Genomic DNA, 17,843 nt, shown 5'->3' with positions numbered 1-17,843 from the left:
AATACTGGGGGAACTTATACATTTTTAACAGGTACTTATAATTTTTTTTAAAAAAAGTGGTACTTTATAAAAAAGGTTAAGAAACACCGCGATAGCCCATTCGCTCAGGTGAGGTCATGGCACAGCTATATTCTCACTCAAACTAGTAATGCCAGTAGGAGCAGCTCCAGTTCCTGGCCAGAGCAATGTGGCTGTGGGGTCAGGACTCCCAGATCCATCTCCCAGCTCTGACCCTGACTTATTGTGTCCCCCTGGGTGAATCATTTATCTCCGCCTCTCTCAGTCCCTCCATGACAGGGGATAACGTTGCCCAGCGAAAGATTGTCTAGATGCAGTGACCAAAGCTCCATGCTGAGCGTGTGATGGACTCAGTGACACAGCCCAGCTCCAGCAATGGGGCAATGGGGGCCCTGTGGGCCCCGGGCAGGTTCTGTGTACGTGTGTGAATAGCCGGCTCATGGATGCTCTTCCATAGATCTCCCTCTGCCCAGCATTCTGCTTTCCCAGCTCACCCAGGAAATTATCCTCCCAACTCTCTCAGCTGTTGTCCTCCTGGCTTCAAAATGGATCCCTTGCCCTGCCTTCAGGGCTTGGTTCAGGGCAAAGGGCTCCTAAACTATCCCACCCCCCAGCAAGGTGGTCCCATGGGAAGCAAGACTGAAGGGAAAAACAACTGAGGAGAGTTGGAAGTATTTCAAAGGGCGTTGTTAAGGGCCCAAAAGCAAACAATTCCGCTGTGTAGGAAAGATAGAAAATATGGCAAAAGACCAGCTTGGCTTAACAAGGAGATCTTGCATGATCTCAAAATAAAAAAGGAGTCATATAAAAAATGGAAACTAGGACAACTAACAAAGGATGAATATAGGCAAGCAACACGGGAATGCAGGGGCAAGATTAGAAAGGCAAAGGCACAAAATGAGATCAAACTAGCTACAGGCATAAAGGGAAACAAGAAGACCTTTTATAAATACATTAAAAGCAAGAGGAAGACCAAGGACAGGGTAGGCCCACTGCTTAGTGAGGAGGGAGAAGCAGTAACAGGAAACTTGGAAATGGCGGAGATACTCAATGACTTCTTTGTTTCGGTCTTCACCGAGAAGTCTGGAGGTGTGCCTAACGTAGTGAATACAAGCAGAGAGAGGGTAAGTTTAGAAGATAGGATACACAAAGAACAAGTTAAAAATCACTTAGGAAAGTTAGATGTCAGCAAGTCACCAGGTCCTGATGAAATGCATCCCAGGATACTCAAGGAGCTGATAGAGGAGGTATCTGAGTCTTTAGCTATGATCTTTGAAAAATCATGGCAGACAGGGGAGATTCCAGAAGACTGGAAAAGGGCAAATATTGTACCCATCTATAAAAAGGGGAATAATAACAACCCAGGAAACTACAGACCGGTCAGTTTAACGTCTGTCCCAGGGAAGATAATGGAGCAGGTAATTAAGGAAATCATATGCAAACACTTGGAAGGTAATAAAGTGATAGGGAATAGCCAGCATGGGTTTATGAAGAACAAGACATGCCAAACTAATCTGATAGCTTTCTTTGATAAGATAACGAGCCTTGTGGATAACGGAAAAGCGGTGGATGTCATATACCTAGACTTTAGTAAGGCATTTGATACGGTCTCGCATGATATTCTTATTGATAAACTAGGCAAATATAACTTAGATAGGGCCCCGATAAGGTGGGTGCATAATTGGCTGGATAACCGTAGTCAGAGAGTTGTTGTTAACGGTTCTAAATCCTGCTGGAAAGGGATAGCAAGTGGAGTTCCTCAAGGGTCTGTTTTGGGACCCGTACTGTTCAATATCTTCATCAATGATGTAGATATTGGGAAAGAGAGTACGCTTATTAAGTTTGCAGATGATACCAAACTGGGTGGGGTTGCAACTTCTTTGGAGGATAGGGACATAATTCAAAATGACCTTAGAAAGTTAGAGAAATGGTCAGAGGTAAACAGGATGAGGTTTAATAAAGAGAAATGCAAAGTGCTCCACTTAGGAAGGAACAATCAGTTCCATACATACAAGATGGGAAGCGACTGTCTAGGAAGGAGCACGGCGGAAAGGGATCTAGGGGTCATAGTGGACCACAAGTTGAATATGAGTCAACAGTGTGATGCTGTTGCAAAAAAAGCAAATATGATTCTAGGTTGTATCAACAGGTGTGTTGTAAGCAAAACTCGTGAAGTCATTCTGCCGCTCTACTCTGCACTAGTTAGGCCTCAGCTGGAGGACTGTGTCCAGTTCTGGGCGCCACATTTCAAGAAAGATGTGGAGAAATTGGAAAGGGTACAGAGAAGAGCGACAAGAATGATTAAAGGTTTAGAGAACATGACCTATGAAGCCAGGCTTCATGAACTGGGCTTGTTTAGTTTGGAAAAAAGAAGATTAAGGGGGGACATGATAGCGGTTTTCAAATATCTAAAAGGGTGTCACAAAGAGGAAGGAGAAAATTTGTTCCTCTTGGTTTCTGAGGACAGGACAAGGAGTAATGGGCTTAAAGTGCAGCAGGGGAGGTTTAGATTGGACATTAGGAAAAAATTCCTAACTGTCAGGGTGGTCAAATATTGGAATAAATTGCCAAGGGAGGTGGTGGAATCTCCCTCTCTGGAGATATTTAAGAACAGGTTAGATAGACATCTGTCAGGGATGGTGTAGACGGAGCTTGATCCTGCCTTGAGGGCGGGGGGCTGGACTCGATGACCTCTTGAGGTCCCTTCCAGTCCTATTATTCTATGATTCTATGAAGGGTCTGCCAGCTACAGGTTCCCTCTGGGAGGAATAAGAGGGAACTAAAAATATGAGCCAAACTAAGGTGTCTGCCCTCTGTGGGGCCCACAGCCTGTGAGATATACAGCCTCCCCTGGCTGTCTCATAGCTCTGCTCCTAACCCTCAGCTGCTTCTGTACGGCTTCATGGCTCCCCTCTCTCCTCCAGGCTGGCCTGTCACCCTACTACTGTGTTCTCACAGCACCTAGACCCTGCTCCAGAGCAGAGGGAGCTCAGCTAGGGGGACAGGGAGGGGAGGAGTGAGCAGTGGTGGCCCTAGGGCAATAGGCAGAGAAGGGGAGAGCTGTGAGGGAGAAGCAGGATAGTTGGCTGGGCTGCCTGTCTCCAGAGACCTGCAAGGAGCAAGGTGCTGGATGGATGTGTCCAAGAGCTGTGCCCAGACCTATCCCCACTGTTTCACCCTGACACAGCAGTGAGGGCAGCTACAGGGTTTAATGTCTCTGTGACCAGCCAGGAGCTGACTCAAGGAAGATTCTCGTCAGCAGCCGGCCCTACACAGAGCTCCCTGAGAGAGCCAGAGCCCCAGGGGCAAACATTAGGAGCCTTTCTGTGTAACTAGCCCAAGCAGCCTGTCCTGGATCTGTTTGGTTCTCACCCCGTAGATGATGGGGTTCAGCATGGGGGGTGCCAAGAGGCACATGTTGGTCATGAGAACAATCACATACAGAGGCACATTCTGGACATAACGAAATAAGAGGGAGGAGAGCAGAGCTGGGACATAAAATATTAAGATGGCGCACAGGTGGGAGCCGCATGTCCCAAAAGTCTTGAGCCGGGCGTCCTTTGTGGGAAGGCGGAAGATAGCCCTGAGGATATAGCCATAGGACACAGCAATGAAAAGCACATCCACACCGTACACACAGATTGTCAAGAAAAGGCCGTAGTAACTACTGATGCGGATGTCGGCACAAGCCAGACTCACTACGGTAATGTGCAAACACTGCGTGTTGGGGATGATGATGGTTCCGCAATATGGCCACTGCCTGGCCAAGAGGACCACGGGCAGTATAAGTATGACACCGCGCAGTACAACGGCCAGGGCGCTATTGGTCAAAACATGGTTTGTGAGGATAGTGGAATATCTCAGGGGATTGCAGATGGCCACATAGCGGTCCACAGCCATGGTCACAAAGATCCCGGACTCAGTCATGAAGATGCTGTGAATGAAGAACATTTGGGCAAAGCAGGAATCGAAATTGATCTCCCTTGAATTGAAATAAAAGATCCACAGCATTTTGGGTATAGTGCATGTAGACAGGACCAGGTCGGTGACGGCCAGCATGCAGAGGAAATAGTACATGGGCTCATGGAGGCTTGGCTCCGTCTTCACAATGAATAGGATAGTGACGTTCCCCAAGATGGCTATGATGTACATAATCAAGAAGGGGATGGAGATCCAAACATGGGCGGTCTCTAGGCCAGGAACACCCTGCAGGATGAAGGTGGAGGGGTTGGTGAAGACAGTTGTGTTGGAATGTGACATGGCGTAGGGGAGACGTTCTCCAGCTGCAAGGTAGAGCGGTGTCTGATGGTACCGTACCTTCCCCGGACTTCCTTAAGTTCCCAAGCCCTAGGGTGATGGTCGCAGTGCAGATGCCTGCAAGGAGAGACAATGTGAATATGAGACACGGGTGAAGAAAATTTGTCACTCTTCATTGATTAAAACTGGCATTATTTTGAGTCAGAGAATGAATTATGAAAAATCAACCCTACTAACCCCAATTCCGTAATTTACAGCACTTCATGCGACACTAATTTCTACCTGTCCTGCTGTAGAAAATCTCAACAGGCACTAGCAGGAAACACAAGACCAGATACCGGTTAATCCTCATTGTTCCCCACTCTGGGACTTTGAGTGTAGAAGAGGGGGGCCCACAAGAAACCTTAAAATGGCCTGTCACTGAAGGCTTCTCTTCAAAAAAGGTCTCCAGGGTCACAGATTCCCTGGACTCCCTGACTTTCGATGGAATGCCAACACCCAAATGCAAAACCAAACAAACACAAAAACAAAAAAAAAACCCACCTTCAAAAGCCAGAAGGAAATACTTCGGAACGTGTTCCTATAGGGTAATCCCAAGCTCTGTAACCCTCCCTCAAAAAAAGATATTTTGGCCTTGGAAAGGATTCAGAAAAGGGCAACTAAAATGATTAGGGGTTTGGAACGGGTCCCATATGAGGAGAGGTTAAAGCAACTGGGACTTTTCAGTTTAGAAAAGAGGAGAGTGAGGGGGGATATGATAGAGGTCTATAAAATCATGAGTGGTGTGGAGAGGGTGAATAAAGAAAAGTTATTTATTAGTTCCCATAATAGAAGAACTAGAGGACACCAAATGAAATTAATGGGCAGCAGGTTTAAAACTACTAAAAAAAAGTTCTTCTTCACACAGCGTGTAGTCAACCTGTGGAACTCCTTGCCAGAGGAGGCTGTGAAGGCTAGGACTATAACAGAATTTAAAGAGAAGCTAGATAATTTCATGGAGGTTAGGTCCATAAAAGGCTATTAGCCAGGGGATAAAATGGTGTCCTTGGCCTCTGTCTGTCAGAGGCTGGAGAGGGATGGCAGGAGACAAATCGCTTGATCATTGTCTTCGGTCCACCCTCTCTGGGGCACCTGGTGCTGGCCACTGTCGGCAGACAGGCTACTGGGCTAGATGGACCTTTGGGGTGACCCAGTACGGCCGTTCTTATGTTCTTATGTTCCCTTAAGAATGACCTTGGGAACAAACTGGAGTTTCTTAATGGGGGATCTTCAGACTCAGGCCCGGTGCTGAGAACCTCCTGCTTTTTCTAAGGACACAGGAGTCAGACCGTAGTCTTAAAAAGGTGAAAGCGGCGAGGAGTCCTGTGGCACCTTATAGACTAACTGAAGTGTTGGAGCATAAGCTTTCATGGACAAAGACCCACTTCGTCAGATGCATGTAGTGGAAATTTCCAGATGCAGGTATAAATATGCAGGCCAGAATCAGGCTGGAGGTGACGAGGTGGATCCAATCAAGGAGGGTGAGGCCCACTTCTAGTAGCTGATCTGGAGGTGTGAATTCCAAGAGAGCAGAAGCTGCTTTTGTAGTTAGTGAGCCAGTCACAGTCTTTGTTTAATCCTGAGTTGATTGTGTCAAACTTAAAGATGAACTGTAGCTCAGCAGTTTCTCTTTGAAGTCTGGTCCTGAAGTTTTTTTGCTGCAGGATGGCTACTTTTAGATCTGCAATTGTGTGTCCAGGAAGATTGAAGTGTTCCCCTACAGGTTTTTGTATGTTGCCATTCCTAATATCAGATTTGTGTCCATTGATTCTTTTACGTAGGGACTGTCCAGTTTGGCCGATGTATATAGCAGTGGGGCATTGTTGGCACATGATGGCATATATTACGTTAGTAGATGTGCAGGAGAATGAACCAGTGACAGTATGGCTACTAGAAGTGGGCCTCATCCTCCTTGATTGGATCCACCTCGTCATCTCCAGCCTGATTCTGGCCTGCATATTTATACCTGCCTCTGGAAATTTCCACTACATGCATCTGATGAAGTGGGTCTTTGTCCACGAAAGCTTATGCTCCTGCACTTCAGTTAGTCTATAAGGTACCACAGGACTCCTCGCCGCTTTTGCAGATTCAGACTAACACGGCTATCCCTCTGATACTTAAAAAGGTGATTTTATTAACAAAGCAATCTGGTAATCTGGTAACGCATCTGGTAATGTGTACTTGGTTGCTCTGCATTACAGAGCAACTAAAAAAGATTAAAGCACAGGGAATTGCTTCCCTGGGATTCAGCTTCAGTCACAGTGTACACGGGAGTTAGCACAGAGGAGTTTATCCAATCTAAACACAAAGAAACTAACCAGACAGTGTCTAACTAAACCTTCTCTGTCCACTTACATATCCTTTGTTTCAGGGTTCAGTTTTTCCTTTGGCATCTGTGTCTTTATCCCTGGTTCAGGCCATCTCTCTCTCCCCGGCTCCTCCTCTAAACTCACATGGAAAATTAACTGAATCTTGTTTCATTTCAAAAAATCTTTCCCTGTCTTCCCATTGGCTGTCCTTGTTCCCTGCCAACACTTCCTGGATACCCATTGATCTGTGATTAAGCTCAGGGGAAGTGCCAGGGCATGACTGACAGCAGCTCCATGCAATCCCCTGCTTGTTTGCTCCAGTGGCTGAAGCAGAGAGCGTATCCGGCTGGCTAAGGGACAGGACAGAGAGTAACCTGCTCTGGGCGGGGCTTAGCTTGGCCACCCAATCACCACAAAGGGTAGAGCAGGTCGATTATGGTTTCCGAGGCATGCGGTGAGAACGGGGGAGGCTGCCATGTGCGGACAGACTGAAGGGTTTGAGACTGACTAGTTTACAGACAGATTTTGTAAAAAAGTAAATAAAAGTTTATATAAGGTGACAACTGCAAATCCCCTGTCAGCCTGAATTGTCAAAGAAAGAGAGAGAGAGGGTATGTCTACACTACCCTCCTAATCTGAACTAGGAGGGTAATGTAGGCATACCGCACTTGAAAATGAAGCCCGGGATTTGAATTTCCCGGGCTTCATTTGCATGAAGCCGGCCGGCGCCATCTTTAAATGCCGGCAGTTCGAACCCCGTGCCACGCGGCTACACGCGGCACGGAGTAGCTAGTTCGGATTAGGCTTCCTAGTCCGAACTAGCTGTACTCCTCATTCCACGAGGAGTGTGAATGTAGCCGCACGGCACGGGGTTCGAACTGCCGGCATTTAAAAATGGTGCCGGCCGGCTTCATGCAAATGAAGCCCGGGAAATTCAAATCTCAGGCTTCATTTGCAAGTGCGGTATGCCTACATTACCCTCCTAGTTCAAACTAGGAGGGTAGTGTAGACATACCCAGAGAGAGAGAGAGAGAGAGAGAGAGCAATCCTAAGCAAGGCCAATGCAGAATGGAGCGAAAACCTGGTAAATATTAAAATCAGTTAGCGATGGTTTTGGCAGCCGTCCAGAACAGTGATCAGTTGGGTACCAGCAACCAGCCTCGGCACTTCTCTTTACAAGGCCTATCACATGATAAAGACTTTTCTAGGAAAATGCCCAGATGAAATTGTCATTTACAGAGTGGGCAACACGAGCACCAATACGTCTTAAAGATGAAGTTTAAGATGACCAACACTATTGGAAAAGCAAAAACCTATGTAAATTATCATGCAACTCAGAGTAATAATTTATTAAAATTTTTAAAAAGTAATGGATTTAAAATTAATATCAAGAAAACATGTCCTGACATTTATAACTCTCTTCCATTGTAAATCACGTTTCACCTCCTATAGTGCAACTCGACAAGACAAAAAGTGTGTCTACACATCACGATTAAAGTTTCGGGCTAGAAATTCAATACTGTCCCTCTCTGGTTTGGGTTTATCTGACAAAGAGAAGCCCAGCTTGATTGCACCAATATCATCCTGTATCAGCCTTTATACTGACTGTCAACCAGAGCTAGAATGCCTGGAACCGGCTTGCTGCATATGCTTGCTGTGCACTGCTTTCCTAGCGCAGTAGAGAGTTGAGTTGTGAGCAGTATGTTAAAAAAAAGTAACCGATCCAAAGCTGTTGGACATTAGTCCTGTGTTATATTGGTCATGGCTTCCCAGAATAAAAATCCTAATAATTCAAAACTAATGGCTCCCACAGGATAACAAAAGAGTTCCTGACACTTTGTTTTATACATTTTTTAAAAATTAGAGACACATTAAACATATAAAATCACCACTACATTAAAGGTATACAAAAAAAATCAACTACTCCTAAAGCAAAATAAAAATTCAGAACAAATAAATCCAAATGTATAAGAAATACCTTTTGTAATAAAATTTAAAATGTAGTAAAAATGGCAAAAAGCAAATGAAATATTTAGACAAAAAATGTAAAAAGCAATAAAATATTTGTCTGTACCAACAAGATCTATGAATATTTACATTTAGTTTTAATAAAAATAATCTAAATGTAAGCATGCTAAACTTACCTCCCAAAGTTTAACATTTAATGTAGCTTCTCTAAATGCAAATAATTAAAAAATTGCTTAATATTCATGTAAATTCACATAAGTCAATGGCTCTAACATTATAAAAATACATCAGAATGCTAAATTTCAGAACAACAAAATTAAGGTGCTTAAAAATGTAAATGAAACATATTTGCATGTATATGACCTGTACTCCATCTAAAGGGGAAAAGAAATTAAAGCCCCATCTATTGTAAGCCAAACAATTGGTTTAAAAAAGAACAAATAGCCTCTTTCATCTCCCTAAGCATTTCCCAGTCTCTAGCACAATCCGGGCCGGGGGGTCTGTAATACGCCCCTCCCGCGATGTCCTTATTAGCAGAGCAGGGAAGTGCTACACTCAAACGGCACTTTGTAAATTTTAAAAAAATGTTTTAATGAAAATCAAACCCCTCATTAAAAAAAGAAAAGGGCCAAGTGCAGTTTCACAACACAAAAAAAGATAAAAAAGAAAAAAAGGTGCAATGATCTGGATGGAGCCCAAAATCTTTAATCCAAGAAATAATGAAATCACATTCAAAAAGGGGTCTTTAAATGAGTAGAGTTAAGACAATATAAAAGGTTGGGGCTGGAGCACATGACCTATGGAGAGAGGCGAAGGGATTTGGGCTTATTTAGTCTGCAGAAGAGAAGAGTGTCATGGCTCCTTCCCCACTCTGGCATGATAAATGCAGAAGTGGGGGCCAGCAAGTGTACCCCAAAGCCTTATCTACCAGGTTTTGGTATAAAACTTCCCCCAATATCCTAAAACCCTAGAATTTGGGAATAAAACTTCCGCTGCCACTACCCAAATATTAATAACGAGATTAGGGGAAAGCTCATTTGGGAAATCTCATTCTTGTTATAAAAATCAGGACACACAAGTAACCAATGCCAGGTTCATAAAAAGAAAAGAGAAAACTTGTATTATTACAACAATATTCCTGTTGCAAGCATAAGGATCAGACGGAAAGGTAACAAAATATACTCATGGAGGAATTACACCATGGGCTAGAACTTAGTTAAAAAGAGAAGCCAAAGTCTCTTAAGCAGTGCCAGATCTCAGATCCCAGACCCAACCCTTAAAACAATAAAGCCTAATGAAACTATCTACGCTTTACCCTACTTACAGAAAGTGAAGAATTGTTTCTTGGAGACAGAGAGAGACATGCTTGTCCCTCTCTGTAGTGCAGAGGACTCAGCCAGAGAGTCAAAAAAGGAAAGGAAAAAACCCAAATTCCTTTGTCCCAGTTTGAAAGTCCCACCCACATTCCTACTGGTCATTCCACCTGGCTAGGTGTAGTTAACCCCTTAATCCCCAGGCTGCTGGCTAACCCCCATAATCATGACAAAAAGTGAGGGGGGATTTGAGAGCAGCCTTCAACTTCCTGAAGGGAGGTTCCAAAGAGCATGGAGAGAGGCTGGTCTCAGGAGTGACGGATGGCAGAACAACGAGCAATGGTTTCAAATTACAGGGGGGAAAGTCTAGGTTGGATATTAAGAAAAACTAGTTCCCTAGGAGGGTCAGGAAGTACTTTAATGGGTTACCTAGGAAGGCGGTAGAATCTCTATCCCTAGACGCTTTTAAGTCTTAGCTCGACAAAGCCCTGGCTGGGTTGATTAGTTGGCATTCTTCCTGCCTTGGGCAGCAGGCTGGTCTCGATGACTCCTGAGGTCTCTATGATTCTATGATTCTATGAAAGGAAACCAGAGAAAATATTTGGGCAACTCCTTGCGGGGAGAGGAAACTTGTTAACGCTGCAGAAAACATTGTTGTGTTAATAAATAGTTTTGTTTTTGATTCTGAAAGAAGTAACAGAGTGTGAGACTCATTTCACTTCTAGGACACAGGAGTCAGATCATAGTCTTAAAAAGGTGACTTTATGAACCAAACAAAGACGACATATTTGGTAAAGCGGACTTGGTTGCCAGGTATTATAAAGCAACTGAAGAACAAGTATTGAAGAACAGAGAATTGTTTCCCTGGGATTCAGTTTCAGTTACAGTGAGGGGGAGGGAGGTTAGCACACAGGAGTTTAAGGAAACGAAAAACGAAAAACACAACCTGGTCATGTCTAACTAAACATTCTCTGTTCACTTAGGGTATGTCTACACTTGAGATAGGGATGAAAATGTAGTGTTCCAAAATTCCTAATGAAGCACGGGATTTAAATATCCAGTGCTTAGTTAGCAAAATCACATCTGACCACCATTTTGAAATCGCATTATTGTGAAAAAAACGCCCCATGTAGCAGCGTTATTTCTAGAGAAATCCCTTCTCTCGAAATAACTTAAACCTCATTGTATGAGGTTCTTGTGAGCTCCTAGGGCGATGCTTACACCAAAGAAGCAGACGGGATCCCTGGGTGCCTAAATAGGGGTGTGGCAAGTTGGAGCAGGGCAAGGATGTTACCTCTGCACATGGCACTGTGTGTTGTCCTAGGTTCCACATTTCTAAAGGGATGTTTAAAATTGGGGAGGATGCATGAAAGAGTGACAAAAATGAGTCAGGACTGGAGAAAATGCTGGACAGAGAGAGATGCTTCAAGAACTTCACCTATGCACCAGCATAAAAAGATGTCCAGAAGACACATTCATGGAGAGTAAAGAGCCAGTAATGGCAGGTTCTGTGATCTAGCAGATAAACGCAGACCAAGGCCCAGTGGCTGCAGAGAGAAGCCAAACCAATTCCAGGTGGAAATCGGGGCCAAATGTTTAGCAATGAGAGCTAGTAACCATTAGAACAAAGCACAGAGGCAACTCATGGATTCATATTCCCGTCTCTGCCGATCCAGACTGGCTGCTTTTCAGGAAGATCTGCTTAGGGGCTCGTCTACACGCACAAAGCTACTTACAACATGCTGCCATAATGCATCAGTGCTGCAAGAAGTGGTCGGTAGGTCAACGGAAGAATTCTTCCATTGGCTTCCCGCTGGCTACTCCAGGATTCAGGGGACATATCGAGATCTCTCAGAAGTGTAGATTTTTTTGCTTTTGCAAAAACAGTAAATGCCATTTTTGGTTGCCTTAGCAGAGGCACAGCATTCAAGTCATGGGAGGTTATACTAATGCTCTACCCAATGCTGGCTAGGCCCCTGCTGGAAGCTTTGGTCAAGGATATATAGAAAAGATGCTGTGAAACTGGAAAGGGTCCAGAGGTGAAAGACGAAGATGCTCCAAGAGATGCAATAAAAACCATGTGAGCAAAGGCTGAAGGAAGGGGATACGTTTTGTTTGGAAAAGAGATTGAGATTGACAGTGGCCTTCAGATACTTGAAGAGTTGCCATAAATATGAATAAAAGGTGTTTTGTCTTACCTCTGTGGAGATCGCATGGGACCATGGGTTCAATTTCACAAATAGATGAAATCTCAGTAAAAATGGCAAGAACAGGACGAGAATGGATCAGCGACTTCAGACGTTGGGGGAATCTCCTTTGCTGTAGAGTTTCAAAAGGGGCCTGGCTAGAGTCTGTCCTGGATGCTTTAGTCCTAATACATCCTGCAACTGAACAGGGAGTGGGATTAGATGATCCTTATGGGTCCTTCTTGCCCTATGGCTCTATGATTCAGTGATGCAATAGTCTACTGTAGGCCAAATCTAAATCACACACAAGTACTGGAATAACTGGGTGAAATGTAATGGCCTGTGTTATACAAGACGACAGATTGGATGAGCTAAACGTCCTTCTGATCTTGAGCATTGTGACTCTATCAATCGGTCATTTATACTTATTGTGTCTCGCAAACACATGAACAAGGGAATTTTGAGCTACCCTGAAACTCTGAACATTCAACACGGACAAAAGAAATAACATACGGTCTGTGGAACTCCTTGCCACTGACATTACAGGAGCAAAGAGCTTAGCTGAGCGGGATTCACTAACAGATTGGCTATTGTAAGGGACACGGCCTTTAGTTCAGAGTGTCTGACCCCTTCAGTTAGGAAAAGTCAATTCCAGCTTTTCATGTTTGACAAACAACGATTTGGACGGAAATTTCCAAAGTATTGGAGGGTTGTGAGTTAGACAAGAGAAGTCAGACTTCTGCTCTTCTCTGCGCTGATTGGGCCCCAGTTGGAGTATCGTGTCCAGTTCTGGGCACCACATTTCAGGAAAGATGTGGAGAAATTGGAGAAGGTCCGGAGAAGAGCATGAGCTCTGAGGGAAGCTGAAGGAACTGGGCTTGTTTAGTTCAGAGAAGAGAAGACTGAGAGGGGACATGACAGCGGTTTTCAAGTTTCTAAAAGTTTGCCACAGGGAGAACCGGGGGAATTATTCTCCTTGGCCTCTGAAGACAGGACAAGAAGCAATGGGCTTAGGTTTAGGTTGTTCATTAGGAAAAACTTCCTACCTGTCAGGGTGGTGAAACACTGGAATAAGTTGCCTAGGGTGTCTGTGGAATGTCCATCCCTGGAGATATTTAAGAGCAGGTGGAGAGACGCCTGTCAGGGGTGCTTGGTCCTGCCGTGAGGGAACTGGATTGGATGACGTCTCGAATTCCCTCCCAGTTCTAGTGCTCTGTGGCTCTATGGTTCTATGATTCCCACCCAGCTGATTTTTTCTTTCTTTTAAGTTTCATGCATAGCAGTTCAGCCTGCTCTTTGAATGTCAGTAATAGCCCCTCCTTCCCCAGTTAACAGCCAGAGCCTTGAGATGCCGGAGGAGGGGGAGAGCGGGTCTGTGCACTAACACACAGCTGGCTCCTCGGGTCCCTGCTCCATTCTCACTCCAAGGCGAGTTTTGCCGCAGTGCAAGCTGGACAAAGCACAGGCCATGACCCCAGAAGCGGGTTGTTTTGTTCTGCACCTGCCAAGAGTCTTTGCCCTGAGGGGTCCACTGAGCCACTGGAATGCAGCCAGCCTGGGGCTGGAGCACATTGGCTCAGGAGGGTCGGGGGCACAGAAAAGAGGGACATTTTGGCCAGTGATACTGGAGCAAATTCAGAAACTGTGACATGACGCCTGTGATGCTTAACGCCTGCACGGAGTGGAAAGGGCACAGAGTGACTCTGCATCCCATGATTCCAAACTTGCCCTGGGGCTGTGGGGTAGGGGAGCCCCTCAGCTAGAGCTGGTACCTGTGAGTGCTGAGAGGGACGTGTCTTCCCTGGAACCCTCCTCAGGCAGCCACGTCCTGCACCTCTCTCAGCCCAGCGTCGGCAGCAGTATCCCGCTCCGAGAGCCGGCACAGGGGTGAGAACCGTTTATAACACAGCTCTGGAGGGATCGCACAACCTCTGGGGGAAAAGGGGCATCTGGATGCAAACAGCCTGGAGCCAAGTCTGTCTGGGCTTCTGCGCTTTTCATCAAGTTTTCAGTGTAAACAGCAGTTAAGGGCCATTCCCACAGGGAGAGGAGAACTCCTGGGCTCTGGGCCAAGTCACAGAGGACCTGTGTTTGTGTAGTTGAAAAGTAGAGTTTATTAGCAAGGAAATAAAGGCTAATGCCTAGATCTGCAGAGGGCCTGATGCCCTACGACAGCCACAATGGCTGAGTGGGCAGCAGACAGAGGGTCAGGAGGGTAATAGGTGAGTGGGGATATGAGCCCTTTCCGCAGGCGCAGAGAGATCAGCAAGTCCCACCTGGAACTAACCCCTCCTCTTTAGTGTCTTGTATTTAAAATATTGAAAACACCCAGCGAGGAGAAGTGACTGTGCACACAGATGGGCAAACTGAGGCACCGGCAGAGGTGACCTGTAAACATCACACAGACTGAGTGGCAGGGTGACAGGCAGACCACAGGAGTCCTGCCTGCCCTGCCTGAACAATTGTCTCTCCATGAAGATGTGAGGGAAACAGACTCCCGCTCTGGCAGGAATATTCCTTGGGCAGGAGGCAGGGGAGAGGCTAGGAGAGGCAGCGCAGGCCGTCACCATCCTCTCACAGGGAATCTGAGGTTCCAGGACCCACCAGAGTGTGGGGCTCCCCGGTCCTGGGAGGGGTGAACTCTGAATTCCACTTCGCTCCCACTCCCTCACCTGCCCACACAGCACCGGGACGGGTTCGCTGTGGGGGACACACTTAGTAAAAGCACCGAGCGAATGTTCCTGTGGATAGAGGGCAGGGCCTTGTCCTTTGGGCTGAGGGCTCGCTGTAACCCTCCAGCTGTTGTGGTACAAGGGGGCCCCCACAAGCAGGAGATGAGTGTGGGCATTGGGTTTGCTCTCTGCGTCTCGGTTCATTCCTTCCCCATTTCAGGGGGGTGAAACGCTGGAAGAAATTGCCTGGGGGTTTGTGGATTCTCCATCACTGGAGACATTTTAGAGCAGGAGGTTTACGACATCGATCAGGGTTGGTCTAGAGGGTGCTTGGTCCTGCCGTGAGGGACTTGATGATCTTTGCAGGTCCCTGCCAGTTCTAGTGTTCTAGGATTCTGAGGACAATAGCCAGGAGAGGGGGATCTGATCCCAGAGTTGTCATGGCCCTGGACCAACCCCACATCCTTCCAGGGAGTCCAACAAGGCAAAAGCTGGATGTATCCTGCCCGCTCATGACCCGGTGGCTCCCCTCTGTGAGGCGCTCACGTTCTCTGCAGGGGTGTCCCTCTCTTAGGTGACTTGCAGCTGTCTGCTCCTGCGCACATACCTGAATGGGAATTGTGCTCTTTCCCTCCAGGGAGACCTCGAAAGGGATGCTGGCTGCAGCAGAGCCACAGGGACACTGATACTGCCCTGCCCTGCAGCCTGTCCCACCTGGCCATTGTCATGGACTCTCTGTGAGGTCACTGCCTCCCAACCTCTTTTGACCAATGAGCTGAGGTGCTGCAAAAGGCCCTTGTGATATCGCTGCCACACCCACCCCAGCCCTGCACTCGCTGTTGGATCTGGCGTTAAAACTTCAGACCCCAGGAGACCGTTATGTCATCTAATCTGACAGCTCCCCTCCCCAGTGGTGCTTTGGACCAATGAACATTCCCCACTGGAAGACACCAAGAGCTGGAGAAACCATCACTTCCCTTCGTCAGCTCGGAGGGAACCAATGCGGTGAGGGGAAGGGGATATTCATAGAATCCTAGAATCCTAGAATTCGTAGCGACCTCAGGAGTCATCAAGTCCAATCTCCCTACTAAAATCAGGACCAACCCCAACTCGATCATCCCAGCCAGGGCTTTGTCAAGCCGGGACTCCAAAATTGCTTGGAGTGGAGAGTCCACCCCCTCCCTCAGGAACCCGTCCCCATACTTCACCAGTCTCCTTGCGAAATAGTTTTCCCTAATATCCAACCTATACCTCCCCCACTGCAGCTTGAGTTCTTAAGCTGCTCTTTCTCCCTTGAGGGCTGCCCACCTTCTCGTACTGCGCAGGGGTCCTCGAACATGAGCTGAGCTGCCAAAGACTGAGGCGCTCAGGCTCTGGATTTGGCCCCAGGTGGAGGGACGCAGGCTTCAGTCTGTATCCCCACAAATCCAACTCAGCCCTGGCAACCCCACTGAAATGGGCTCATGAAGCAACATGGGGTCCCAGCACAGTGCGAGTACGTCTGTTCTAATGTGAACAAGCCTTCGCTGCCCAATTCGCATACGTCTGTGCACAGAATTGAAACAATAAAGTGAGAGTGCTGGCCAGAGGTAGAGCAATCCCCTCCCCACAGCATAATTGGCACGTACATGAGAATGAGGAGGCACCCTCAGCATTTTCCCTTTCCCACGTCTGCGTTAGCTAAAACCAGGTGTCCTTGTGAGTAGCTAGGACCCCAGAGAGGTTCGGTGCCCGAGTCCTCAGCCTAGGAGTCCAGAGTTCTCCCATCCCAACCTGCTCAAACATGTGGCCAGTATCAATGTAGAACCTCTTCAGCACCTCCCTCAACGTGGGGAGGACAATGCACCAGTTTTAGTTCCTGAGCAGATAGCTCAAGTATATCTATCAAACCACGTTGTTTTAGGTAAAAAATTAATGTATCAACTGCAGCCCATTTCTCCAGTTTGTGCAGACCAGTTTGAATTCTGAGACTGTCCTCCAAAGCACTTTCAACTCTTCCCAGCTTGGGATCATCCAAAACGTTATTGCGCACTCTCTCTGCCATTGTCTCAATCATTGATGAAGATCTTGAACAGAACTGGTCCCCAAACTGATCTCTGCAGAACCCCACTTGTTATTCTCTTCCAGCATGACTGGGATCCATTGAAAACAGGTCTTTGAGATCGGTTATCCAGCCAATTATGCACCCACTAGCTAGGTTATATTTCTCTTGATTATAGATAAGGTTATGCGAGATTTTATCAAACGTTTTACTAAGGGTTTACCATGATTACTGCTTTCCCCTTATCCACCAGGCTTGCAATCCTATCAAAGAAAGCAATCAGGTTTGTTTGACATGATTTGTTCTTTACAAATCCATGCTGGCTGTTACCTATCATTTTATTATTCTCTAGATGTTTGCAAATGGAATCCTTAATTATTTGTTCCATTATCTTGCCTGCCACAGAAATTAAGCTGACTGGTCGGTAGATTCTTGGGTTGTTCTTATTTCCCTTTTTATCGATGGGCACTAGATTTGCCCTTTTCTAGTCTCACCAGACTTCCTTGATTTTTCAGAGATGATAGCTACAGGCTCAGATACCTCCTCTAGCAGCTCCTTGAGTATTCTAGGATGCATTTCATCAGGCCCTACTGACTTGAAGACTTTTAACTTTTATTTTATTTTCTTAACTTCTGAACCCACTTCCTTTTCTCCAGCATTCACAACTGCCATTTCCACATTTCCTGTTACTGTTTTTCCTCTTCACTTAGCAATGGGCCTACACAGGCCTTGGTTTTCCTCATGCTTCAGATATATGTCTCTAGCTAGACTGTCCTCATTTAAGTCTTCACCATTCTAATCTTGGCTTCCCACACTTATGTGATTTCTTTATATTCTCCCTTTGTAACTTGAGCTAGTTTCCATTTTTATAGGACTCATTTGTGATAATTAGATTATTCAAGGACTGTTGATTAAGCCAGAGTGGTCTCTTGCCTGATCTTCTGTCTTTTCTGTTCAATGGAAGTTTGCTCTGATGCCTTTAATAATGCCCTTTGAAAAACTCCCAACTGTCTTCATTCAGTTTTCCTTAGTCTTGCTTG

General features: G+C 46.1%; 1 protein-coding gene across 3 annotated transcripts; it reads right to left on the bottom strand.

The window, feature by feature from the left end:
* Window positions 1-2,757: 2,757 nt before the first annotated feature.
* On the bottom strand, window positions 2,758-15,482 carry LOC112545831 (olfactory receptor 52E4-like). Of its 3 annotated transcripts, XM_075923571.2 has the most exons (3): window positions 15,370-15,458; window positions 10,334-10,479; window positions 2,758-4,392 (listed from the first exon to the last, which is right to left on the bottom strand). In XM_075923571.2, exon 3 carries the CDS (start codon window positions 4,276-4,278, stop codon window positions 3,331-3,333), a length of 948 nt encoding a protein of 315 aa, XP_075779686.2. In that variant the 5' UTR covers window positions 4,279-4,392; window positions 10,334-10,479; window positions 15,370-15,458; the 3' UTR covers window positions 2,758-3,330. The 3 variants fall into 3 exon arrangements, 2 of the variants coding, with proteins under 2 accessions (XP_075779686.2, XP_075779693.2); XM_075923578.2 differs by lacking the exons at window positions 10,334-10,479; window positions 15,370-15,458 and adding an exon at window positions 9,916-10,017; XR_016349262.1 differs by lacking the exons at window positions 2,758-4,392; window positions 10,334-10,479 and adding an exon at window positions 12,105-12,291 and having other exon boundaries at window positions 15,370-15,482.
* Window positions 15,483-17,843: the final 2,361 nt, after the last annotated feature.

Source organism: Pelodiscus sinensis, chromosome 1 (assembly GCF_052426305.1).
Source record: "Pelodiscus sinensis isolate ZL-2025 chromosome 1, ASM5242630v1, whole genome shotgun sequence".
In the NCBI taxonomy this organism is placed as follows: domain Eukaryota; kingdom Metazoa; phylum Chordata; order Testudines; family Trionychidae; genus Pelodiscus; species Pelodiscus sinensis.
This window is presented reverse-complemented; position numbering and strand designations above follow the sequence as displayed.